The sequence below is a fragment of the Dermacentor variabilis genome, unplaced genomic scaffold, assembly GCF_050947875.1.
Source record: "Dermacentor variabilis isolate Ectoservices unplaced genomic scaffold, ASM5094787v1 scaffold_18, whole genome shotgun sequence".
NCBI lineage: Eukaryota > Metazoa > Arthropoda > Arachnida > Ixodida > Ixodidae > Dermacentor > Dermacentor variabilis.
The window spans coordinates 6,757,558-6,784,809 of record NW_027460346.1 but is presented as its reverse complement, the minus strand read 5'-3'; the positions used below and the strand labels follow the sequence as shown (position 1 = coordinate 6,784,809).

The 27,252-nt window shown below is 45.1% G+C and overlaps 1 protein-coding gene across 6 annotated transcripts in view; it reads left to right on the top strand.

Moving 5' to 3' along the window:
- Positions 1-17,433, top strand: part of LOC142568281 (AN1-type zinc finger protein 4-like) — a 73,003-nt gene extending 55,570 nt beyond the window's left edge. For all 6 annotated transcript variants that reach the window (XM_075678269.1, XM_075678270.1, XM_075678271.1 and 3 more), the window contains 4 exons: positions 3,183-3,395; positions 4,249-4,340; positions 16,044-16,405; positions 16,675-17,433. In XM_075678269.1, the coding sequence (XP_075534384.1) occupies positions 3,183-3,395; positions 4,249-4,340; positions 16,044-16,405; positions 16,675-16,810 (803 nt within the window). In that variant the 3' untranslated portion in view covers positions 16,811-17,433. The remainder of the gene's footprint in view (positions 1-3,182; positions 3,396-4,248; positions 4,341-16,043; positions 16,406-16,674) is intronic.
- The last annotated feature ends 9,819 nt before the right edge of the window (positions 17,434-27,252 follow it).

Below are 27,252 nucleotides of genomic sequence, written 5' to 3'. Positions count from 1 at the left end.
TAATTCGAACTCGAAGGGGCCCGAAAATTTGCTCGAATTAAGGGAAGCTAATTGAGTGGAGGACTTCTCTGTGGTGGTGCATGTGCACTGAGCTAACGCGTCAGTGGGAAGTTCAAGATTTATTCACACGTATTTACAAATGACAGTCAGTTATTAGGTGGATCGGTGCTCGTACTGTGATAGACGGTGGATGCACGCGTGCATAATTAAAGGAAACACACCATGTCCTATGACAGTTGCCCCTTCGAACTTTTGGTATGCTTGACCGCGTAAGACTGCTGTATTGGGGCAAAGTTGACTTTTGGGAACCAGCATTATGCAACATGCCATGCTTTCTGCACTCCGAAACCACTGGCGAGAATCTCAAAGGCGGAGTCAGCGCCATTGCTAACAGCAGCAAATTGTTTGAATGAAAAATACGGTACCGAACTGCAAGAAGCTTGATAGCAAATGTCGAAGTAGCTAGGCCTAGCATTGCTGCAGTGTGGCTACGGCTGCCAGTGGATCTGCGTGCGAGAGCGCCGGCTCGAGGTGGCGCGCTAATCAAAATGGCGGTGGTGGTGGCTTCGATTAATGCCATTTCTGACCTGTGGTCATGGCCCAAAGTCTAGAAAATCGGATGGCGAAGGTTTTTTTTGTGTCCGAAATTTCAGACGTTCTTATACATTGACTATAGGGTACATGGCAGTGCCGCAACGCTAACAGAAGTCACAAACTAGTCTTTAACAGAAGTACTCGGTGATGCGTGCCTGCGCACGCCTGTGCACAAATTTCTGCCATGACTTTTTTTCTTCTTGGTGCGCAATGTTGAGGAGTCTTTCCTAAGCTCTCCTCTATGGTGGGGTCAGAGGAATGCTGATTGGAGGCGCCGCCTTGTGGTTTGGTGCACTACTGAGAGCATTGTCGAAGCACAATATGTTCGAATTAGCCGTCGCAAATGCTCGCGCGTTCGAATTGCCTGCCGTTTTCGCCCGTTGTAATACTCGTAACTTTGACGGGACCACAGCGTCAGTTTGGATAAACCGAATGTTTGAATTAAGAGGTGTTCGAATTAACGAGATTCGACTGTAGTACTATTTTTGCTTGGCTCAGTGGTGTGCAGTCAGAGTCCAAATTATGACACAGCGCACTGTAAGGCGTCTGGAATTTCTGTAGTCCTTATATTAGGGATGGTGAATTAATCTTTTATTCGATTAATGATTAATCATTCATAATTTTAGCTTTTAATTGATTAATAGCTTTTGATGCAGGGTTTTTCTCGAATTATTGATTAATCAAAATTTTTGCAGGGCACTTTAAATAAAAAAGTTATCTACGTCACTTAGGTAGCCATACTGCAAGAAGCTTGGTAGCGAATCATTTGCACTCTTTGAAGAGCCCTGTGCATGTGAAGAAACTACTTGTTTGCCTCTCATGCTCCATTTATGTATTTAATAAGCAACACTTCATAATGTATCATGTAATGACCAAAACTTGCTAACCTTAAGAATACTGGGATGTGAACATCATATTATATTCTGATAATGGCTATTCCTTGTTCGAAAACTACTTGAAAAGTATTTGATATTCAATTCGCTTTTGGCATTATTAAATTCGTACTCAGTTCAGTCTCAAAAATCTCTATTCCCCCACTGCTAGTAAATTTATTAACCAGTAAAACATCAGACTTAAAGAAGGTGTGAGCTAGGAAACAGTCAGAATTAAGAAAGGCAGTGCAAACAAAATTGGACGATATAGCAGACATAAAAACGAAGTAACCAGGAGTATATCATTGGCTTTCCACTACAGCAGTCTATCCATGCAGAAGAAACTGTCTGTGCTGAAACTGTGGTGGAGTGTTTTTTCAATATTTTTTCAGACATGTAGACTAAATACATGCTCAAGCAACTGGGCTCTTTAGCAGAGTCCTATGTTCAGTGTTCTGTGGGTTTGTTGACATTTGCTTTGCTATTTTTGGAAGACTCCAGGGGAACTTGAATGGATCCCGAGAGATACAGTTGTTTTTTCTCATCTTTGCCTCAGCTTCTTAGAGTTGCCACTGCTGTCCACCAGTGGTTTGCGTTCTTGTGGTTGTAAAATGGTGTACAGTCAGCTAAGCCAGGTGTTGAGTGACATTGACACACTAGGGTGGCTTAGTGGCTATACAGAACCGTCGTTGGCCAGGAGGTGCCACGACAGTTTGAGTGTGTAACTGAAACATGCTGATGCGTTCCAGTAGGAAGGCTGTGAGAATGACAGGACATATTGAGCTATAACAGATGTGCGCTTGTTAATGCTTGCTAACACTCGACGTGTCCAGCCCAGTGCTGTCTATGGTCCTGTGTGTTTCGAGGTGTGCATGCTCTCCCTTGTTCCAGCACGCTGGTGCCAAGCCAGGTCAGAAGCTTGACACTATGCTTCAAGAGGAGTGGTGCATTTGTTGACATAAAATCGCAGTGTGTGCTACTGAAAACTGTTTCCTCTACCCAATAGGCTCTGTGTTATGGTGCTGCTGCTGGCATGGGCAGTTTCATTGCTGGTTTTGCAGTTCTATGCTTCCAAGCAGAAAGTTGAGAGTTCATTGCCTAGCTGTGGTGCCTGAATTCCTGCTATGGCACCTTTCATAGACCAGCTGCAGCTTTGGGACCTAATTTGATGGAAACAAGTGTAAGCTGTTGTAGCTGCTGTAAGCTTGGGCTATGATTATGTTTGTTGGATGTCTCTTAGTGGTGACCAAATAAATGCTTTGGAAGGCATTAGGGCTTTTGGCCTCTATCCTGCTTGGAAGTATAATGCAATCGCTACTTTTTTAGAGGCGAATTAAAGGTATGCTAAAGGCAAACATAAAATTGGGTTAGGTTGATGCAGTACTCCTTATGAAGAACTCTTCAAAACACTATAAGGATGACATACAAAGCAGAAATCTCATCTGAAGGATGACAATCGCCTTGTTCATTCCTCTTGAACACTAGTTGTGTCCCCAGTTGCTGTCAGTTTGTGGCATCAGGAGGAGCCATTTTTCGAATTGAACAAAGTCTTATGAATTTGTGCTGTGCCAGAAGGTAACTTATACTCCCTGTGAAAGTTGCTTGTTGGCTATTTAAGAAGCAAAATCTACCAAGCTGCATGAGGTGCTTTCGTTTAGCATATCCCTCAATGCTGGAAGCAGTCTTGCAGTACTGTATTGCTTTTGTATTCCTCAGCTGGAAGTGCTGAAGGCATCCGCTGGGCATTGGGCGATGGTGGACGTCGCACCACAGTGCCGTCGCCGAATCGGCTGCGTGTGGCCCCACTGCTGAAGCGTGTCGTGCAGCAGGAGCTGTGGAACCTAGAACAGGAGTTGAACAACAGTCTGTCGCGCTGGGCACGTCTGGCAGCTGATAACGATGGGGATGATCGAAAGACACCACCACCAAGTGAGTGCAATGGGCATACTGAATTTTATTGTTATGCAGACCAACAAGTACAGGGGGCATCTTTTATTCATAAGAAAGGCAAATGTGTATCTGCCTAACTATGAAAATAAGTTATTGGATTAATGCTTTTTATCATTACACGGGAGCCTGGTTTGATGATGCTCTGCGCATGTTCTAAGGTATACACATACGGCTTGTGTTCTTGTTTCTGGTGTACTTTCCTTGTTGTTTGCGCAGAAAACTTCCCTTACATAGGCACCAACAAGCCCCAAAATGCACTTTGCTGTAGTCGTGAGGCATGCAACAAATTCATATTCTGTGTTCCAGAAGTGTTGTGCAGTAGCCTGTAACCTAGCATCAGCTTAGTTCGGCAAAAAATTTTATTTGCAGTAAAGCATCAGAACACATAAATTGAGTCTATTTTACTGTTCTGAGTTGTTGGAGCATGGGGGCAGAATGCAAAAGCGCTTATGTACCATGCATTGGGTGTACATGAAAGAACCCCAGATGGTCAGAATTAATTCGGAGTCCCTCATAACAGCTGGCCTCATAATCAGATCATGGTTTTAGTTCATAAAGCCACAGAATGAAATTTTTTTTTTCATTGTTGGAGCTCTCCTGCCTTTTTGTTGTATAGTACCCTGCCCCTTGTATTATTCTGAAATCGTTTGACTGCTGACCCACCGTTCTTGGTACTTTGGTGGCTGGGAACAACTGTTAGAGGAAGGCAGCTAGGGTGGGAAAAGGAGTGTTTTGGCAGTGCTGGCTATGCTTTCTGTGATGTACGTCTATACTGCAGGAAAAAGGCATGCCAGGAGTTTTTCTTCCCTTGACTACATCCACTTGTGTGCAGATAACACCGTGCCCACATCTAATGGCCCTTCAAATGGGAGCCCCGAGAGGTCTGCTGGATCTTCGACAGATGCCTCTGGATCTGCTGTCACTGTGAGTGCTCTTTGACATCTTTTTTTTAATGCAGATTAGCATTTTAAAATAGGGGGTTTAGTAAGATCGCTAGACATATCAGTACCATGATGTAGGGAGTCGGAGGGGTAAACAGGCATGTGACAAGGAACTCGATAAACACACAGTATTTTGGCATTCTTGCTTGGTGAAGAAAAATGAAACTTGGTAGCAGTGATGAGGTGATCTTTTTTTTTTTTTTTTAGAACGACAGAAAGCTGAGCTAGTTGGTAAGGATTCATTATGCAAAAAAGAGGTGAGGCATGCAGACAGGACACAAGAGTAGAGAAGTGGACAACGTGAACGCCGACTATCAACTGAAGGGAGCACTGAGGCGAAAAAAGAAAGAAGACACAAAACTCATCTGCGCAAGCTCAGGAATGGTAACACCACGTGTCAGTCGGGTACACGTGCCGGTCTACGTGAGAGATAATTGTTAAGGCACTTAATCTTTTCTTTATGTAAAGTAATCGAACGCTGACTCGCGCATGCACTTCCACCATTATAAATATGCCATGCCTCTACCATAAGACTCGTATCTTCATTCTTATGCCTGTACAATATCGCGCATTCATCTAACTCTGGCGTGCAGTTACAATCTTGGCAATGTAGGGAAAGATTAGAAGGCGATCCACCAGTTAACGACCTTTTATGTTCCATTAGCCTCTGATTGATACACCATCCCATTTGCCCTACGTAGAACTGGCCACAGCTAAGGGGAATTTTATAAACCACACCCATACGACAGTCAGTAAACCTGTTGTTCTTATTGTGCTTCACTAGACAAATATCTGTTTGCCCTTTACCTGCTCCTTTTTCCTCTGTATGGCAGCGCATACCTTACCTAGCTTATTGGGAGCAGTGAAAGCAACATTAACATCATATCTACTTGCAACTTTTTGAAGCCTGTGCGACACTGAATGAATATACGGAATAGCCACTACTCTTTTTTTGCTATTACTGCTTTCTGTAATCACGTCCGTCCCTCTCGAAACCGACTTCTTTAGGCGCTCAGCCACAGTGGCCACTGCTACACTAGGATACCCTGCTTCTAATAGGCGCCAGACCTGCGCATTAAAACTGGCGCTCATTTTGTGCATGCAGGATCTGGTGAAAGAAGACTTAAGCCACGACATGACAAATGCGTTTTTACTACTTTGGAATGCTTGGATTGAAAGTTTAGCAACGGCTTCGAAGATCTTGGGGAGTACTGCCAACAAACGTGATTTTGTTCAGAGACCAAGGAAATGTCAAGAAACTGAATTACGCATCGCTGAGGAAATTCCTTGGTGAACTTTAATCCTCCTCCATAAAGTTTAAATTGCTCACTTACTGAGGTAGCAGCGGAATCGAATTCTTCCCTATTGCAGAAAATCAGGTAATCATCAATGTAACAAAATATCGAGATAACACAATCACCTAGGCATCATTAAGGAGTGTGCAATGGAAGTCTGTGGTAACTCCGTTAGGCAGGATACCAGCAAACTATCGCAGGAGACGAAAGATCTGATCAAGAAACGCCAATGTATGAAAGCATCTAACCCTACAGCTAGAACAGAACTTGCAGAACTTTCGAAGTTAATCAACAAGCGTAAGACAGCCGACATAAGGAAGTATAATATGGATAGAATTGAACATGCTCTCAGGAACGGAGGAAGCCTAAAAACAGTGAAGAAGAAACTAGGAATTGGCAAGAATGAGATGTATGCGCTAAGAGACAAAGCCGGCAATATCATTACTAATATGGACGAGATAGTTCAAGTGGCTGAGGAGTTCTATAGAGATTTATACAGTACCAGTGGCATCCACGACGATAATGGAAGAGAAAATAGTCTAGAGGAATTCGAAATCCCGAAGGTAACGCCGGAAGAAGTAAAGAAAGCCTTGGGAGATATGCAAAGGGGGAAGGCAGCTGGGGAGGATCAGGTAACAGCAGATTTGTTGAAGGATGGTGGACAGATTGTTCTAGAGAAACTGGCCACCCTGTATACGCAATGCCTCATGACCTCGAGCGTACCGGAATCTTGGAAGAACGCTAACATAATCCTAATCCATAAGAAAGGGGACGCCAAAGACTTGAAAAATTATAGACCGATCAGCTTACTGTCCGTTGCCTACAAAGTATTTACTAAGGTAATTGCAGATAGAATCAGGAACACCTTAGACTTCTGTCAACCAAAGGACCAGGCAGGATTCCGTAAAGGCTACTTAACAATAGACCATATTCACACTATCAATCAAGTGATAGAGAAATGTGCAGAATATAACCAACCCTTATATATAGCTTTCATTGATTACGAGAAAGCATTTGATTCAGTCGAAACCTCAGCAGTCATGGAGGCATTACGGAATCAGGGTGTAGATGAGCCATATGTAAAAATACTGGAAGATATCTATAGCGGCTCCACAGCCACCATAGTCCTCCATAAAGCAAGCAACAAAATCCCAATAAAGAAAGGCGTCAGGCAGGAAGATACGATATCTCCAATGCTATTCACAGCGTGTTTACAGGAGGTATTCAGAGACCTGGATTGGGAAGAATTGGGGATAAAAGTTAATGGAGAATACCTTAGTAACTTGCGATTCGCTGATGATATTGCCTTGCTTAGTAACTCAGGGGACCAATTGCAATGCATGCTTACTGACCTGCAGAGGCAAAGCAGAAGAGTGGGTCTAAAAATTAATCTGCAGAAAACTAAAGTTATGCTTAACAGTCTCGGGAGAGAACAGCAATTTACAATAGGCAGCGAGGCACTGGAAGTCATAAGGGAATACATCTACTTAGGGCAGGTAGTGACGGCGGATCCGGATCATGGGACGGAAATAATCAGAAGAATAATAATGGGCTGGGGTGCGTTTGGCAGGCATTCCCAAATCATGAACAGCAGGTTGCCATTATCCCTCAAGAGAAAAGTATATAATAGCTGTGTCTTACCAGTACTCACCTACGGGGCAGAAACCTGGAGGCTTACTAAAAGGGTTCTACTCAAATTGAGGACGACACAACGTGCTATGGAAAGAAGAATGATAGGTGTAACGTTAAGGGATAAGAAAAGAGCAGATTGGGTGAGGGAACAAACGCGAGTTAATGACATCTTAGTTGAAATCAAGAAAAAGAAATGGGCATGGGCAGGACATGTAATGAGGAGGGAAGGTAACCGATGGTCATTAAGGGTTACGGACTGGATCCCAAGGGAAGGGAAGCGTAGCAGGGGGCGGCAGAAAGTTAGGTGGGCGGATGAGATTAAGAAGTTTGCAGGGACGGCATAGCCACAATTAGTACATGACCGGGGTTGTTGGAGAAGTATGGGAGAGGCCTTTGCCCTGCAGTGGGCGTAACCAGGCTGATTATGATGATGATGATGATGACTATCGCCTAAGGCTTTCTCTAAGCAGTTGTCAACCTTACTCAGGTAAATATTGCTAAGAATAGGGGCAACCTTTGAGCCAATACAAATGCCTGATTTCTGCAGAAAAACACCATCTCTCCACCCAATCAGCGTCGACTTCAATTACATTGAAAGAATTTCTAGAAAAGCTCCCGTGGAAACACCACATCTGTCAATAAAAGCCAACTCTTGCACTTGTTCTTTAATGCACTCATTTACGGAATTTAGCAACCCGTCATGTGGCAAGGATTAATACAGGTCTTCGATATCCATACTAAAAGCTGTACAATCACCAGGATTTTCCTCTCTCAAATACTGAACTAGTGCCTGAGAATTACGCAAGCAAAAGGGGTCTGAAAAAACGAGTGAAGCTAAGCAGTTCTGTAGGTAACTAGCGACACAGATCTGCCGCGTCCCTTTCTCTGACACTATAGCACGAAAAGGAATTTCTTGCTTATGGGTCTTCGCCGAGAAAAACAGTTCTAAGATGAGGGATTTTGCTTTCTTGACATTACAGACACCCCTATCAAGATTGTCTTCACAGGAGGTCAACCGCACGTTGCTTAACTGCCGAAGGCTTGAGTTTTACTGGCTGTAAATTCTTTTCTATGGCTGAAATTGCTTTTTCTGAAAACATGTCATTGGCATAATTACAAAATAACCTTCCTTGTCAGATATTACTGGTCTAAGTTTATGCTCCACAAGGTAATTAACTAACGGTCGCACAGGGTCAGACATCTTAAAATGAGAATTTGATTGTTTAATGCTAGCAATGCATCTTAATGCTCATAGTACACGTCATATGTCATCGCCATAGTCTTATTACAGGTAGATTTTACGCATTTTATAGTGACTATTGTTAAGGCCCCTTTACAGCCATATGACAAACTTCATATAACTCATAACTACACGGCGAACTCATTACCACGGCAATGGCGCTCTTTGGCCATATCTGACCCTTGCTCCAATAAACACCACATATACATTCATTTCTATCACTGCTCACATGGGCTTGCTTGGCTGCTTGTGCCACTTCGCTGCTTGTGCCACTCGTAGCAGTGAGCCAGGAGTGCCGGGGGTCTGTCTTTTTTTTCCCCTCTCATTTAGGGTGCTGTCAGTGACATATCAATGTGGTCTCAGCAGATTAAACGTGACGTTGAGGAAGGTGGTCGGCACATTAGAGCAGGCACGATTGAACCATGCCCTGCGTTAAGGGAAGGCAGCATGCGAGCCCACAGCATTTCAGCGAGTTCACAGCTTGATAAGGACAGTCATTTCATGTTTGCACAAAGGTGAGGCCTAAGTGCTGTGTCACTCTTGGGTGTCTGCTAATGGTGTGACAATGGCACTCTTCTATAGCTTCAGCTTTTCAAGTTATATTGTCCGGAATTCATTATGATGCAGAAAGTAGCAGCATCAGCTTTTTAGATGTCTGGAACAATTTACGCTCGGATGACAGGAGTCAAATATTGCATTAGGATCAGTCAGCTTGACTCGGTGCAAAGCACATACATCGTATTGGGACAGCGCCACTAACCCTCTGCCCATAGAGGTGCTGATGAGAGATGCCATAGAGGTGTGCCGATGAGAGGCTTATTAGAGGTGCCATAGAGGTGTCTGTAGCTGATGCATGTGAAAGTGGCCTAGAATTATATTACTGGTGGCATTTTGGAAAGGCTCTTTGCGGGGCCAGTGGGCTTCTATTCTTGTAATTTCGCTCGTCTCGAAACTCCGCATATCTAGAAATTTCTTCCGGTTTTTACAGCTTCGAGTTAACAGGCTTTTAGTGTAGGTTCATTCGTCATTGTTGGCAAGGTTCTTTACTCCTTGCACTAAGTGCTTTATGTGGATGTGATGTATGGCACGCTAAAGCCCGATGCACATTCGGCATTTGTGTTGGCATTGGCTGACATACAGTCACTTAGGGTCGATGCGGAGCAAGGCTTCAAGTCTGAACGTATCTGAACATGCTGCATTTCTCGGTTGGCTGGCGAGATATTTCATCTTAGTTAGGTGACACATTTGCCAAATTCTAAACATATAAGAAATATTAATGTACCAGAATGGTAAGTGTCCACTAAAGCAAAAGCGGAAGCTCTGCATGAGTTTGAATGAAAGGACAATAAAACCTTTGGGAGCGAATTTTTTTTGTAATTTGTAATTTCCAATTACAAAAATTGACCTGAGTGAAACACGAATTGCCAGAGCTATCAATCGTCCAGAATTGACATGTTGCAATTGGGCCGCAAAGTCAGTAAGCTTACTGTGCCAAGCCTTGCCTTGCAGCAAATTGACAGCTCTGAATTCGCACTTCAAGAAGTGGTCCATTGCCAAGTCGTAATTGTGCTCTTCAAGAAACAAACGAATTTTGTCGAAGGCATTCCACACAAACCATGGGTTCGTCGTCTTCTCTTGATTTGGTTTGTGGTGGTCGTGGGCATTGTCGGCTTCGCACATGTTACTTATGATGGCCTCAACAGTCATCTCTTCATGCTCGACAACTTCATCTGCACGAATGAACTCGTCGACACTGAGACCATCTGGAACTCCGTTTGCCACGGCACAAAGTTCACCCCATGCGTGGGTCAGTGATAGCGGCACTGTGCCATCAGCGCTGTCATAGAGTGCATTCGGCCAAATCATCTTCTGGTACCGCTGGAGCAGCGCACAATGCCTGCTGAGTGGCAATGAAGCTGGCGTGTTTAAAACAATTTGCTATCATGGGTGGACACATTGCAACTGATGCAATGGCCATCATCTCAAGCGCCAATAATATGTCCACATTGGTGGGACGCTTGAGCTGGAGGTTCAGCAGCAGAAACTGAATAAATTTCTTTCTGTAGGCACACTTGACGCTCCAAATGACTCCTTGATCAAGCGGCTGCAGCACGGAAGTGCAGTTTGATGGGGGAAAAACAAGCGTACATTTCTGAGCTCCACGTCATCAACGTGATGGGCACTGAAATTACCCAAAAAAAGGCAGCAGACTGACCTGCCTGCCTTCCGCATGTCAACATCGAAGGCCTTTGGCCAGCCACCAGATATGGCCCGGATCATCCATGACTTCATGTTCGCGGTGTACTGTACAGGCAGCCTACGATTTCCACTGAAGCAGCAGGGCTTCTTGCTTCTGCCAATTATAAGCAGTGGCCGTTTGTCTGTGCTGTCTATGTTAGCGCACAACATAACTGGTGCACGCCGCTTGCTGTGTTTTCCCCTGTGGCATTTCTGGCCTTTTAAGTCCAGGGTCTTCGATGGAAGCATCTCGCACAGTAAGGCCGTCTCATCCGCATTGTAAATGTCGAAGGGCTTGTAGTGGTCCAGTGGTTCTTTGTTGGTCAGCAGCCACGATGATGTTGCCGCAGTGTCGACTGTTGCTGCCTCCCCGGAAATGACTTTGGCCGCTATGTCATGGCGTGCTTTGAAACGGCTTGACCAGCTAGGGCTTGCCTTAAAATGATTGTGTCTGAGCATCCACGCTAAATCTAGCGCCTTCTGATGAAGCACTCTGCCAGACAACACCCCTTTGTTGGCATGCTGTTCACAAAACCACGCAAACACTGCCTTTTCAACGTCTGGGAACACCGCAGCCGTCACTGGTTTGTTCTTTGCACTCGCACCATTTCTGAGCATGCTGAGAATGGAGGCCTTATTTTTCAAAATTGTAGAGACCAAGCTGCACGCAATTCCAAATTCGTCGGCAATCTCCATTTACTTCCTGCCATTTTCAGTGTGGGCAATAATTGCAGCCTTATTCTGTAGTGTCATAAATTTCTGCTTTTTGGCTGAAGGCGGCATCTTAGCTGGCCCAGGCTGGCAAAGCAGATGGTCCAATCACCACAAACACAATTGATGCACCATAGCACCAACCACACGCATCAACCGCACTGCACACACACGACCATGTGCGGCGGCACACAAAGCATAAAGCATCACTGGGGTTAGCCGAGCCTTCATGTGTGGATGAGTCAACATGCCATGCAGGCGTTCTGCTCCACGTTAGCACATGCTGTGATGGCTCACAGGATTATAATAAAATGTGCCCACTGCGAGGTCACCTTCGGTTCCTGTCTTTTTTTTTTTGTAATTTAAATACTAATATTGCATTTTTGGTCCAGACACTGCGCAGTCACCCGTTGCAAGGTTCAAACCACCACCATCACCATCATTACTGTCGCCTGTTGCGAGGTGCAGCTACTCCACTGCAGCTTTTCTTTCTTCTTTTTTTTTTTTTGTTTTTGTACACAATGGCGACAGTCACGCAAGTGTGCCGTGGTGGTAGTTTATGCAATTTAAGGGCACAACGAATTCATTTGAGCAGTTTATGGATACAGTTAGTGTTATGTTACGCAAGTAGATTATTTTTGGACTGCCCTTTCAGAAAATATGGTTAAAGGATTGCTGTAAAGCAAGTTTCATTGTCACGAGAAACAAAATGCTTCGATTCCTATGAACTATTCGCTGGGGATCCAAAAATATTTCATTGCGGAGAGAATTTTGTTTCCTTGGGATTTTGTTATTGCGGGTTTTGACTGTATGATCTGTGAAAAACAATCTATAAATTCAGCACGTCAAAATACATACAGTGTTCCATACCTGCCTACTCTCTTGAATGTTTCGTAAAGTTTATGAATTTGGGCTTCTTTTATGATTTTACAAATGATAATGTGATCTTAAAGGGACCCTGAATGATTGTGTGGAAACCTGCCAAGTTGGTAGGGTAGGTCCTTCTGATCATTAAGACAGATGTAAGCGCTCCGTCTAAACGGTGTAAGAAGGTTTTAATAATGTTCATTGCTAATGATGGCAGCGGCACCACTCTCTTGCGTTATCAGCTGCCCCTCTCTATGCTACGGGGTGTTGGCAAGTGATGCGACTCCAGCAAGGGATCCAATTGGTTACCCACGTTACTTCATCTGGAATGCTTTGAAAGATGCTGCTGCATTAAGCTTATTCTTAATAGCACACCTATGCATAGTTACTTTGGTACCCTTAAAAACAAATACACAAACACAATAAATCTACGTGTTTCTTCAGACAAATGGCCCACTACTGCCTGAGAATGCGGATTGTCTGCTACAGCCCTGGCAATAGCAACCAATGGGACACGGAGGGATTCTTGCGTGAAAATAGGAACAGCACTTTCTTCTTTGGCTGCAGGAACGTGACTGGTACCAGCGCTATATTACACTCATTTTGCGCTGCAGGTCTGTGCAGGGAGTAAACTGCTGTGACTGCACGCTGTACAAGGTATCCGCACTGCATGTCAATGTCAACACTTACCTCCTTGGTCATCACAGCGATCACTTGCAATGTTGAAAATAAAGGAGCTTTTAGTGGTAACCGCAGGTTCCACATTTGTGAGCAAGCCAAGTCTTATATATGCTGCATTTACTCTATTCTAATTCGCCCTCGATTGTAACGCGCACCCATTTGCTGGGACCCAAACGAAAAAAGTCCTCTACAGTACCGTGCACCTCATTCTTTCACACAGGAATACAACTTTCTCTCATTTGGAAAAACAGACTTACTACCAATGCACTAAAGTTGCGATAAATAAAAAAAGTTGCAGTTTCACCCGAAAGGCGAAGCATCGATTACGAGAGCAAATTAGTAGACTGCTATACAAAAAGTGAGGATAGTTGTTTTATTGGCCGTATAAACTTTTAAACATTCGTTTGCTAATTAAATCAGCAATCATGATGTCACGCACGCATAAGCAAACATGAGCACGTCTCACGCAATGACCGCAGAAACTTTTTATCAAAATGTAGAAGTGGGGAAGTATGGTGTAGCAAGGGCGAGCGAATTGACCTTTGGGTGGCGTCTCGCCTCAATGCGCACTAAGCGACGAGAAGATGGCGCAGTGTGCCTAGATGTGCAGACTTGTCGCAGATCACTTTCAAGATAGGGAATGCGCGACCGCGCTGCATGTAGCAGCCGCTGGAGTAGAAAGCTTCTTCTGTTTGCACCAGTCCCGCATGCAAGTTTCGGGAACTCCAAACGCCTGTGATGCAGCCCCATTTCTGTCCGTCTCCATGCACATGATTACATTCCTTTTAATTGGGCATCGTGATGAACTCAGCATGTCTTTGCAGTAGGCACTTCCATGCTGATAGAGCAAACATGGAAAACGGGAAGACGGACGGTGCACTAACCTAAGCACACATACTACAGCACATGGATGAAGATACGGCAGCTAGGTTCAAAGCGCGTGCAAGGCGGCCATTTTGAAATGCTGACGGTGATATGGTAATGCAGACTTGGGGTCGTACTTTAATTTAACGCGCACAATTTTTGGACCCGTTTTATCGGGAAAAAAGTGCACATTAGATTTTAATTACTGTTTTCGAGTAAATACAGTAATTTGCCCAGAATGACTGCTGAAGAATATCCTAACAAGCTGAAGTCGGGAAAGAAAGGCATTGCGTAGGCAATTGACCATGCTTTACAAAGTGTCAGTTGAAAACTTTTATTGGTATACATTATTTTATGTTGATGTCAGTGACGACGAGGTAATAAAGAAAAAAAAGTAGTGTAGTGGTACCGTCTCCACCTCCCATGCAGAAAGTGTGGATTCGATTCCTGTTGTTGATGTACTTTCTTTCTTGCCTTTCTTTCCCCCGTAAATTTTTTTTTTGTTTTTAATTCTAGAGTAGAGGTAACATTGTATATAGCCAATTTCACCACATTCACAAGTTAGTGGGGAGCGCTTCCTCTTTCTGCTGATGGCTACAAAGAAATTTAACGACTGTAATATAGAGACAATCATCAACATAGGTATTATTAGATATTCATATAGAAACAGCAACTTTGTATAGTTTGGACATGGCGTATGCGTTTGCAGCAATGTGACGAACACCTGCGGTAGCATCTGTCTCTTTTTGCTTTGCCCAGCGTAATCCAGTGAACATTGTGCTAGTAGTGCTGCTGCGTCTCCATCCGCCGCGCGCAGTTCATTTTTAAATTTCCCTGGCCATGCTTAGCGAGAAAAACCATGCAGGAAAGAGGCAGTACACTCTCGGTTCAAATCAACTGCAAGTAGACAACACTTGCATCACCGCACGAAGGAGGTGGGGCATAGCGATTTCAGTACAGTGTGAAAGTTGAGGGGGAATACCATGGCTAGAGGGGAGGGTAATGTTTAACCACTTTTACTTATCGTAGGGGAAATCGATGACACCAAAGTTGCTAGCAATGGTGTTACTTGTCAATATTTGCTGGGCCTAGTTTGTTGCTGCTTGCGTGTTGCATATAAAAGTAAATCATCTTCAATAAAAGCCACATGTGCCACAGAAAATGTGTGCACTCGGGTCAAGATTTAAAAAAAAAAATAATTCCTGCTATTGCCCCTGCTCCTCCGCCTCTTTATTAATCAGTGTCGTGCCCACATGATCTTAATTATTTTAAGGTTCACAGGTTGTCAAGTATGTCTCAGTTTTAGTGAAAAGCAAGCTCTAGCTATTATTAGCACACTACCGAAACTACACACTACAAAACTGCAGACAGTTCTTTTTCCATATGGACAGGAGTTGTCTTTTTTCTAAAGCAGTTAGACTTTCTTTTTGTTGTTGTTGTTGGCAAATCAATTTTCACAAACTAGCCTACTCATTCAGATAAGGGTATTGTGAATGATTCTGATCAAGTTGCAGTGAGGGTGGAATGTAAGAATGTTTCTGTACCACGCATTAGTTGCATGTTGAAGAACCCCCAGGTGGTCAGAAATTAATCTGGAGCCCTCCACTATGGCATCTCCAATGGACCCGTTTCACCTTGGGATGCTAAACTCCAGACCTGTCTCAATCCACTTCCAATTCAAAGTAGCCTGTTCAGGTCAAAATGACAAGGAAGACTTAGTTGAGAGTGGGCCATGTCAACGATTTTCAAAGTAATGCATTTGATTGAGTGTTTCATGCGGTTTAATGCCGCAGAGCAACAGAGCAGCTAATGAGTGGTGCTGTAGTGGAGGGCTGAGGGTTAGTTTCAGCTGCCTGTGTTTTGTTAATGTGTTGCTTGAACCTATAAGTACACGAGAGTCTTTGCATTCTGCCCTATCGTATGACATCTTTGTTGAGGAATCGAACCTGTGACCTTGTGCACAGCTGCAGAATGCCATTTGCTCATATGCAGTCAGGTACTGGAGCTTCCTCGACTTTCTGGGATGCCCTCCCAAGCACACCCTAAGGTTATCAGCTGAGGTAGAAGCAGCTGTTGCCATCTGGAGGCTAGCATATAGGCAACATCTAGTGCACCACTGTGCTTCGTCATTATAGCTGGTTTCTCCATCCATTTGCAGGGTGCCAGTGTGACTGCAATGCCTGCTGAAGGTAGCTCTTCGGCAGTTAGTGCAGCTGGGGCAGTTGGCTCTATGTCAGCTGAGACATCTGCCAGCATAACTGGGACTGCCAGTGGCAGCGGCAGCAATGTGGCGCTGTCTGTGGACGTGGGCACTGTGTCCTCTGCCGAGCTGAGTGCTGGAAATGGAGGTGAACTCCTGCCAATCCAGCTGGACGATGACTCAAGCAGCACCTCAGAGTCCAAGACTGATGACATGCCAGTGGACCCGCTGCACCCATCCCCTGGCAAGGCCAAGAAGAAGGGCAAGCGGTGCTCCTGGTGCAACAAGAAGACTGGACTGGCATCCACTTATGTTTGCAGGTAAGCTTTAAAGGGACGCGCAATTTGAACTGCTGAGAAACTGTAGAGCAAGGATTGACTGCATGAGACGTTCTGATTGTGCCAATCAAAGCATTTTCCGTGCAGCTTGCTTTTAAGAGATGTACCTTCCACAAGTCTTGTGTGCTTTGTGTTGAACAGTGTGATGACTTTTGTTAATATTGATGGTGTGGGGTTTAAGTTGATTCTTGCGGCATTGCAAGTCAGTCAACAGGGGTGTTACATTTATCAGCGCTTTTGTTCCTGTGCAGGTGCGGAAGCACGTTCTGTGCTACTCACCGTTATGCTGAGGCACATGCATGCTCTCATGACTACAAGGCAGAGGGGCGCTACATTCTGCAGCGTAACAACCCTGTGGTCAAGGCAGCCAAGTTGCCCAAGATCTAGTTCCTCTGTGACCGATGGACAGGAAATGGACATCGACGACTATGCCTGCTCTGGAGGGGCAGGCTGTGTGCAACCCTGTTCTTCTCCAGCCATGCAAGCTTTTATTTTTCTCTCATTGACACAAGCATGACACCAGTTTCAATCCTTTATGCAAGCCCATGGTTTTCCTGGCTGGAAGAATTATTTGCTAGCAAAAGAACCGCTAGTGTACAACTTGCCACCAGACAGCTGCGCGCTTGCAGACGACTTGTCGACAGAAGACCTCTCTGCCTCAGAAGATGTGTTGATTGGTGGACCGGTGATGCAACCCGGAGGACTAAAGTGGGCGACTGTGACCATGCAACTTTTCTTCTCATTTTTCTTGTCTTTTGTGTGGCTTTGAATTCTCAGCAAAGCAGTCCTTGCAGTGACACAAGGCACTTATTGGGCACCATGTTGGTGCATTTGTATTGCCTTGTTCTCTTGCTCTTGCCTTTTTTTTTCTTCCTACCAATTCGGACTGGGATCTTCTGGTTGCCAAGACTGGCTGCTTCTCTTCCCATTTGGCTTGATACCTCCAACTTTTTTTTTACTAGGACTAATGTTTTTGAAATTCTATCTGAATAAATTGTAGTACGTCTGGATATTTGAAGTCTGTGTATGGCATGCCTTTTGCATGCTGGTCATTTGAAACAATATAAAATAAAGTTGGGCTCATTGAATGCTCAGTGGCCTTCAAGATTGCTGCCTTAAGTCTGAGGATGAGACAAATATACTTTTCTCTCTGGAAATGTTTGTTGCATCTAAATGTGCAAAATGCACTGAGAATAAGGATATTCAAGAAAACGTTTTCAGCAGTAGGTTTATCACAGTTTATTGCCTGTCGGCAACAGCAGGCACTGAAAGCGAGCTTCAGCCAAAGCCGCCTATGGCTTCGTTTGGAACTTTCATTGTACACAGGTCTTGTTGGATGTGACACAGAGGTGTAAATTGCATTTACTCTACATTGTGTTATACCACTGCAGCCAGGGATCTTAAATAGGTCTTTCTCCTCTGATCATGCTTTCAAAAGAAAGTTGTGTCATACTTCTTCAATCCCTGTTCCTGCTCAAATTCAACAAATGACACTTGCTGCCTGCCATTCAGTGTTTACTGAAGACGTTTAGCCAGGAATCCCATACTCAGATCCAAAACTGTACTTCTCCATAAAGGGTTAACGCTGGCTAAGCATTGACATGAGTAGATAGCATTGCATAAATACTTGGATGTTCAAGTATTCACTCCCCTTCTTTTGACCTGTGTATGTCAACTATAAATTGATTCTTATCAGAGCCAGAACAAAACTTGTTACACTGCACATTTTAATCCAGGATGCTGTGGCATTGCTGGTCATATTGGCAGTCCACAGGCATGGTGGTGGCATGACTGATAGGGCATGGTTTTCATGAATGACAATAGAAATAGGATATGGAACCACATTGACATTGTTCTGCCCATTTGGTTCCTTCTGTATCCTGTGTTATGCTGTTACATCTGCTACTTATCAAGATGTGTACTAACCAGCCCTACTGAGCATGCTGTCAAATAGTGTGCATTTGCAGTACTGAAGAAAGTACACGTGGTCATTGCCTGCAACATTCTACCGCGGTAACATGCAAATCAACACTGAAATAGAGTTAAACCTTGATATAACAAGTCTGTAAAATCGACCATTTGATTCGTTATATAGAAAAGTTGTATTGGAATTCGACCTTTTGTGCAAATAAGTACAGTCGCCAATCCATTTTTCTTGCATGGAAATGGGCCGCAGAATTTTCTGAATTATCAGGCAATCTAAAAAAGCAAATTTGAATGAGAAAACAATTCATTTTGATAAATTTGGGAGAATGCTTTCGCGTTGTGCTCAGCCACCGCTGATAGCGTCACCCATACTGGGACAATGCTATCAAGAAAACCGCCCGTGGTGGGGAGGGAATGCTTAGTCTTCCTCTTGCTCCAACGGGCCACTGAAATTCGAGATTGCGCAACCTCCAATACTAAACGCGCGAGAAGACAGCCTACATGATGCCACGCTGTCTTGGCATGTCCACTCTTTGCTTGCATGCCAGATTACCTCTAAAGCAGGGTGCGCAGCTGCGTATGCACTCAGCCATGCGCAGCCACGGCCAAGACAAGACGCACACGAACTTACCCTCCCCCTCTCCCCCGCCGCCTCGTGCACGCTCTTGATCGTGTTACCGTGAGCTCGCTCTCTTCCCCCTCTTTCTCTTTGCTCCTGTGAAGAGGCAGCACTTGTCAAGCCACCATCTTGTCTCACTCTCGCACACTTTCGCTCGCACCTAAAGCACACAGTGCGCAGGGCGCGATAGGATCTTATTGCACTTGTACTTAATATGGAACATGATGCGACTCCACTTCAGCGGTCACTTGTTACAGGGCACCCTATTTGAGAGATGCCTTGCAAGCAGCCGCTTGTGATTCAATCATTCGACCATCTGATACCGTGGAAGTTTGCATTTATTGTCTAGGCATTCCTTTACGGTGGCAGTGAAATTTCATTATATTGAAATCTCATACACACTTCGTTATATTGAGGTTCTAAATACATGGTGTTCTATGGACAAGTGGTTATGAAAAGTGATACTTCGTTAGATTGAGAATTTCGTTGTATTGAAGTTTGTTATATTGAGGTTTAACTGTATATGGATGAATAGGAATCTTCAGTATAGTGACTAATACCGAAGTCAGATGTGCAGATTTAGTGTCACTTTGAGCGAGTGTACTTCGCCAGTACTAGTGTCGTGCGCAGGCTGTCAGACAAAGGTTTAGTGACGCTCGCCATCGAGTGTGTTCGTCAAACTCGCTTTGCTGCATCGAAGTGTGTGGCCTCAATAGCAGTGCTTCAAAAATAAATTATACTCCATATTTTGCCCACCTGAGGGCGAAGGGGGAGATCTTTCTCTCTCTCTCTCATTAGTTCACAAATAAACATTTATTTCTCTCTCTCTCCATGCACTAGTTCTGAACCTGCTTTTTTTTTTAGATTTCAGATGTTGTGCCATAAGCAGTAATCTGCAATTGAAATTGCCATTCTTCATCATCTTGCCCTGTGTGCAGTGCGGTCTTGTATTGGATTGTGGTTGCATTGAATCTGTTTACACTAAACGCTCGCAGTGTTTAGTGTTATCTTGCAAATGTCACCTTAAAAAAACATATATAATGTACATGCTGATCTGCTCGTCGACATTGCCATGAAAGCAAAAGGACCCTTTATTATTCAGTGTGACAGTGTGCCGCCACAGTGACACTTTGTGCAGTGAAATACCCTTGCTTGAAGTGTCACTAAATTTGCTCGTATGATAGGGGTATAATAAGGTCCCCCTATGGTTGCTACGTTAATCCTTAGTATTTTGACAGTGACTGAAATGTTGCTGTGCAACCTGTGCTTTCTATCTTCTGATTGGTGGTGGTACAATGGCAGCCCAAGCCACATTGTGCCATACTCAAAGGTAAGCTCCCCAAATAGGGTAGCTTTGATAAATGTCCATTTCCTGCCTATCTCATTGGTGCTTTCTTCATGGTTTGAGTTGGTGCATAGTTTCACTAGTTTTTCGGTGTAAAGCATCAGAGTCCCCACGTTTGAAGCGTGCTGTGCTGATAGGTTGATTTGGGAGGCTGGCATGCGCCATCAAGTGGTGTCGCATGAATCACTAGGACCACATAAAAAGGCCTAAGCAGATATTTACTGTACATGGCTATATACAGTAACTCTAGGACCACATGTGCCACCTGGAAGCGCAACATCTAGCAACTATTGTCACGAGCGCTATGCTCTTGGGTCTGACCGATGAGCAAGCGAATGCCGGCAGATTGCAGTGATGGGGAGTGGTTTTTCGAAGGTGCACTGGTGTACTTTTAAATAGAAACTTTGTCTCCCCGGGGTTTGACGTGGGTCAGTGGGTCGCTGGGTTCCTCGCCTCGATGGCTGTGTGGGGTCTCGGCGTTCGCACTAGAAAACAGCTCTGAGACCTAGGCTATTGCTCATTGGTAACATAAGCACATGCCTGCGATTGAGGAATTTCGACCCGCGTCCCCCAGCTGACAAGCCTGATGCTGTGTGTACTGTTATGCCATATGCGCTTTTTCTTATGATGAGTAAAGGGAGCATGCAGTACATGGTGGGGCAAGTTTAAGCGGTGAATACGGTGTTGCATAGTGTGTGTTTGTTGACATTGGGCCTCATCGATTAGTCCCGGACGGCTGTCCCACATTGGATTTTCTCTACCAGCTTCAGAAGCTCTGCTCACCAGTCTGAGAGCTGTCAGAATCACGTTCATTTCTCACGGACCGGAAGTCGCGGACTGTCTGCGGACTCTGGAGCTGTCAGCAGATTTTTGCTCGCACAAGTGCGAGCAGCTAGCAGATGACGGCTCTCTTAAAAAGATGTGCGCGGTGTTTAACGCCATGTTCTGAAACATGCCATGTGCTTCTACGTACTTTGCGCATTCCAGACGGCAAATATTGTGCACTTGGCTATTGGCTTGTTATATCGGTGTTTTGTGTGCCATCATGCGAGCTTTTGACGAGCGGTCTAATTGCTGCAGTGTTTTTTAAGAGAGAAGCACAGCGATCATGCGCACATGCTTGCTTTTCTTGATGTGTTTTGCGTAATCTGTCATGCTCATTTCTATATGCATAGCAAACAGTTAGATTTCGCTTTTCAGGTGAATGAAACTGATGCGCGAGGTAGCACATCATATTGCATGTGGCTATTTGATGACGGTAGCTGGGATGGTATGCGATCGGAGCTTCGCCGATTGCTGCTGACATAAATGTTGATCCCTTCTGTTACCAAGTTTGAGCATTTGCTTTTGGACGTGCAGGATCAGTCGACATTTGACACTTAGACATGTGTTGGGCGTTTAGTAGATGGTCCCGCGAGCTTTCAGTATATAGGTGGGTGCTTTCTGCATGAACAGCGATGTGGCACGACCGCAATTTTGCTTATGTCCGTGCGGGAATTCTGCTTAACTTTCGCAGGCAGTGAGCTAGCTTAAATGCAGCAGTGAAGGGGCACGAAGAGCGAGAGCGCGACGTAAACTGAGCTTTGCTAACACGTTATGTGCCCTCGGACAGCGATACCACTATGCAAGCTCTATGGATGTGTCGGCGACGTGGCCTCTGAGACTGCACCATTTTGAACGCCACGCTAATGAATTCGCTGGGTAGGGGGCTATCTACGAGTAGCTAAGAGCCGACAACGGCAGCCAGGGGAGTGACTTCCGGTCACGGCGCCTTCGAATAGAACCTCGGACAGCGTTCCCCCCCCCCCCCCCCCCCCCGACAGCTGGATCACATGACTGTGACGCGTTCTTCTTTCGGGGCTGGTCAGACCGGAAGCCACAGGTGGCTTGTGAATAGTCTATCTGGTTATAGTCCGGGACTGCATAATCGGAGAGTCTCATTGTAGTACCTGCATTCACATGCCCATAACTTCATCGCAACTTGCCTTATGCGTGTAGTGTCACTTTCTACTGCGCTTCTGCCACCTGGCTCCCGCATGCTTTACCTTTGCCCTATTGATCGCCGCCGCGCACCTCTATGAACATGTAGCATTGCTCCTAAAAGACATGGATAAAAGAAGGAACACGGTTACACACACGGAGCATAGAAGTTGGTATTCTCACACCGTACACTTCCATGTCCACTTCCATGCTCACGCTTCTACGTGGCACATTGACGTAGCTGGGGGAGGGGGGGGAGTGTTGCAGGACCTCCCCTTCTCCCGTTCCCACCAGGGGCGTAGCCAGGGAGGGGCATTATGGAGCTTCAACCCCCCCCCCCCCCCCGAAATTTTTTCGTGCTGTCCATGCACCGCCGACCAAAGCGACCCCCGGCGCCAGAAATTATGAATTTTGTCTAGAATGTCTTTTTCACGCTCGAAAAAACATTTCACTGCGAACATTGTAAACTCGGGCTTGATTTCGCCACAACATCCGTGCACCGGAAGTCTCATAACGCAAGCAGCCTTATCCGAGCACAAAGTTTCGAGAGCGTTTTGATGGCAAACTAAAGCCCCTTAAACTTCGTGAAGTGGTGCCACGCTTTGAAGAATGCCGCCTCCTCCTCGCACGCTCTGATTGAGGCCGACGCCGTGTCATCATCATCATCATCAGCCTGGTTACGCCCACTGCAGGGCAAAGGCCTCTCCCATACTTCTCCAACAACCCCGGTCATGTACTAATTGTGGCCATGCCGTCCCTGCAAACTTCTTAATCTCATCCGCCCACCTAACTTTCTGCCGCCCCCTGCTACGCTTCCCTTCCCTTGGGATCCAGTCCGTAACCCTTAATGACCATCGGTTATCTTCCCTCCTCATTACATGCCCTGCCCATGCCCATTTCTTTTTCTTGATTTCAACTAAGAAGTCATTAACTCGCGTTTGTTCCCTCACCCAATCTGCTCTTTTCTTATCCCTTAACGTTACACCTATCATTCTTCTTTCCATAGCTCGTTGTGTCGTCCTCAATTTGAGTAGAACCCTTTTAGTAAGCCTCCAGGTTTCTGCCCCGTAGGTGAGTACTGGTAAGACACAGCTATTATATACTTTTCTCTTGAGGGATAATGGCAACCTGCTGTTCATGATTTGGGAATGCCTGCCAAACGCACCCCAGCCCATTCTTATCCTTCTGATTATTTCCGTCTCATGATCCGGATCCGCCGTCACTACCTGCCCTAAGTAGATGTATTCCCTTACGACTTCCAGTGCCTCGCTGCCTATTGTAAATTGCTGTTCTCTACCGAGACTGTTAAGCATTACTTTAGTTTTCTGCAGATTAATTTTTAGACCCACTCTTCTGCTTTGCCTCTCCAGGTCAGTGAGCATGCATTGCAATTGGTCCCCTGAGTTACTAAGCAAGGCAATATCATCTGCGAATCGCAAGTTACTAAGGTATTCTCCATTAACTTTTATCCCCAATTCTTCCCAATCCAGGTCTCTGAATACCTCCTGTAAACACGCTGTGAATAGCATTGGAGATATCGTATCTCCCTGCCTGACTCCTTTCTTTATTGGGATTTTGTTGCTTGCTTTATGGAGGACTACGGTGGCTGTGGAGCCGCTATAGATATCTTCCAGTATTTTTACATATGGCTCATCTACACCCTGATTACCTCCATGCCTCCATGACTCCATGACTGCTGAGGTTTTGACTGAATCAAACGCTTTCTCGTAATCAATGAAAGCTATATATAAGGGTTGGTTATATTCTGCACATTTCTCTATCACTTGATTGATAGTGTGAATATGGTCTATTGTTGAGCAGCCTTTACGGAATCCTGCCTGGTCCTTTGGTTGACAGAAGTCTAAGGTGTTCCTGATTCTATTTGCAATTACCTTAGTAAATACTTTGTAGGCAACGGACAGTAAGCTGATCGGTCTATAATTTTTCAAGTCTTTGGCGTCCCCTTTCTTATGGATTAGGATTATGTTAGCGTTCTTCCAAGATTCCGGTACGCTCGAGGTCATGAGGCATTGCGTATACAGGGTGGCCAGTTTCTCTAGAACAATCTGTCCACCATCCTTCAACAAATCTGCTGTTACCTGATCCTCCCCAGCTGCCTTCCCCCTTTGCATATCTCCTAAGGCTTTCTTTACTTCTTCCGGCGTTACCTTAGGGATTTCGAATTCCTCTAGACTATTTTCTCTTCCATTATCGTCGTGGATGCCACTGGTACTGTATAAATCTCTATAGAACTCCTCAGCCACTTGAACTATCTCATCCATATTAGTAATGATATTGCCGGCTTTGTCTCTTAGCGCATCCATCTCATTCTTGCCAATTCCTAGTTTCTTCTTCACTGTTTTTAGGCTTCCTCCGTTCCTGAGAGCATGTTCAATTCTATCCATATTATACTTCCTTATGTCAGCTGTCTTACGCTTGACGCCGTGTCGCTGTTGGCCTAATAGCACCAAGTGGGCCCTCGCCCCGTGCATCAGCGCCATTTTTGCTTGAGGAACGTCTACGGAGTGGCGAGGAGCGCATGTTAGTGCTGTTGCTACGCTCGAGCAATGTAGGTGGCGGCACGGTCGAGGAGGGAGCATCAAAAAGAGGAGAAACGAGGAGGAGTGAAGGCGTAGGAGGAGGAGAGTGTCTCTACTTTACAAAGCTTAAGAGATTTTATGGCGAATGGGCTCGCCGCGACATCTCGTGGAGGCCGTGGGATCTACAGAGCGCATGGATATCAATTCCAAAACTTTATGGGTTTAAAGTTCTCATAAACTTGATGTGAAAGGTGCATTGGCATTTCCAAAGTTGTACTTTAAATTTTCAATTGCGGAAGTTGGTTTAATGCTGTTATAAACATTTGACGCCAAAGGTGTATTGGCTGTTTCTAAAGCGGTACATCGGAACATACAACAAGGTAAGCCAAATCAACACACTATCAGACAAGTTGAGAAATCACGCAGCGAGGTCCAATGAGACGAAGCAAGTTGGTTCTTTATTCTATGACGAAGTGTTGTGGTGGTTCATTTGTGCTGCCATCTCGCACAAAAAAATATCATTTTCTTTCGCCTACTCCAAAGCATCCATGTCAAGACAGTAAAGTCAGCCAAGGTAGCTACGTTCTTATTTATTTTTTCTACTTAGACTTTTATTCATGAGGACACATTGAGCCTCTTCAATTTTTTGGTTCTTGCTACCCTACCCGCGGGCTACCAGAGCCGGCCAGAGCGTATGCGTTTTTCTCGTGTTGCCCTGACCACTGCGCGACGCACTTCGGTACGCGTTCGGTGTTCTCTGGCCGAATGGATTTTCGCCTAGCGTAGTTTTGGATGCTTTCTGGCTAGCAGACGAGAAAAAGAAACAATGGACGCTCGCCGCCATCACTGTGGGGACTCGACGAATTGCACCGCACTCACTTGAGCGCAAGGACTCCAGAAAGTCTTGTCTCGCCAGTGTAGGATACCGAGCAGTATGCGTATGGTTCTCGGTGTACCAAGCGTCTCACGTTTTCTTCGATATTCTTTCGGTAGCTACATTAGGTGCCCAAAGTAGGCATTCGATTGTGGCCAACATACTTTCCCTTGCGTTTTTTTTTTTTTCATTTCGGTGCCCCCACCCCACAAAAGGAAAAAAAGAATCTTGTGGCGCAGCGAATTGTCACATGGTGAAAGTTTGATTTTGTTAATTCTTCTTTTGCGAAAAAGAAAGCAATAGGCCACGGGACGCTTCACTTGCTGGATACCCTTACTATATTGTTGCAATAATTATATGGACACTACCGACGCATTCCTGCCGTCGCCCTCACGTTCCGCATAGAGTCCAAGGGCGATAACATCGGAATCGCGTGCCGCATGCTGTATGTGCGAGTGAAAGCATGGAGGGGGCGGTAGCATGGTGGGGCTGACGATGGTGGCTCAGTCTTGTGTGCGCAAAGGAGAAAAGCATGCCGCCTTCCGTCGCGGGCGGTACATCGGGGGAAGTGGATGGAATGGGGGCGGAATCTAGTATTCCGTGAATCTGTGATTGCGCAACATGTTTATTTGCCTTATTTGATGCATTATATAAAGTGAATTTTTCTTAGATACGTAGATTTATTGGAGACTTATGAGTATATTTAAATATCTTGTTGCGAGGTTTTGTGTATACGTGCAGTGAACTTTGTTTCCAGTGACGCTTTTTTGCTCTTTATCAAGCTGTATTTTCGCATTTGTATATTCCATTGTATCTTCGCATTTCTAATGTACGAGGGCGAGTCAAATGAAAGTGAGCCAACGAACCCCGCGCAATAATGGTTCGGTTCATTATCTGCGAGGCGTGCGCGTGGCGCCCAGGCGCCTCTCATTTAAAAAAGTGACACTGAGGTTTGAGGATAAATGTTCTTTAATGCTCTCAACCACTGGGTTGAACATGGTTGCGTGATGTAATGGACGCTCCAGAAGTTTAGCAGCATGGTGCCGTGAGGTTTTTGACAGCTGAAGGCGTTTCCTAAAAAGAAATTAGTCGTCGTATGGCTGCCATGTACCCAGAACATTGAATTCCATTGGCCACTGTGAACAGTTGGAGCAAACGGTTCAAAGAAGGACGTGAAAGTTGCAAAGACGATCACAGACTGGGCCAAAGCCACCGTGCAATCACCCCCAAGAAAATTGCAAAGGTTGATGAGCTGATTAGACAAGAACAGAGGAATAGCATCGATGAACTGGCCGAGCGTGTGAACATCAGTCACGGTTCGGTTCACACCATAATTAATGAACATCTCGGCTATCGGCTCTTGTGTGCGCAGTGGTTGCCCAAGATTTTGAACCACCGCCAGAAGACGGAGAGGTTTAGCACTACCTTGACTCGTATGATCCGGTATCGCATTGAGGGTGACGACTTTTTGTCTGCAGTTGTCATCGGACAGGAATCATGGTGCCATCATTACGAGCCTGAAACACGACGGCAATGCTTAGAGTG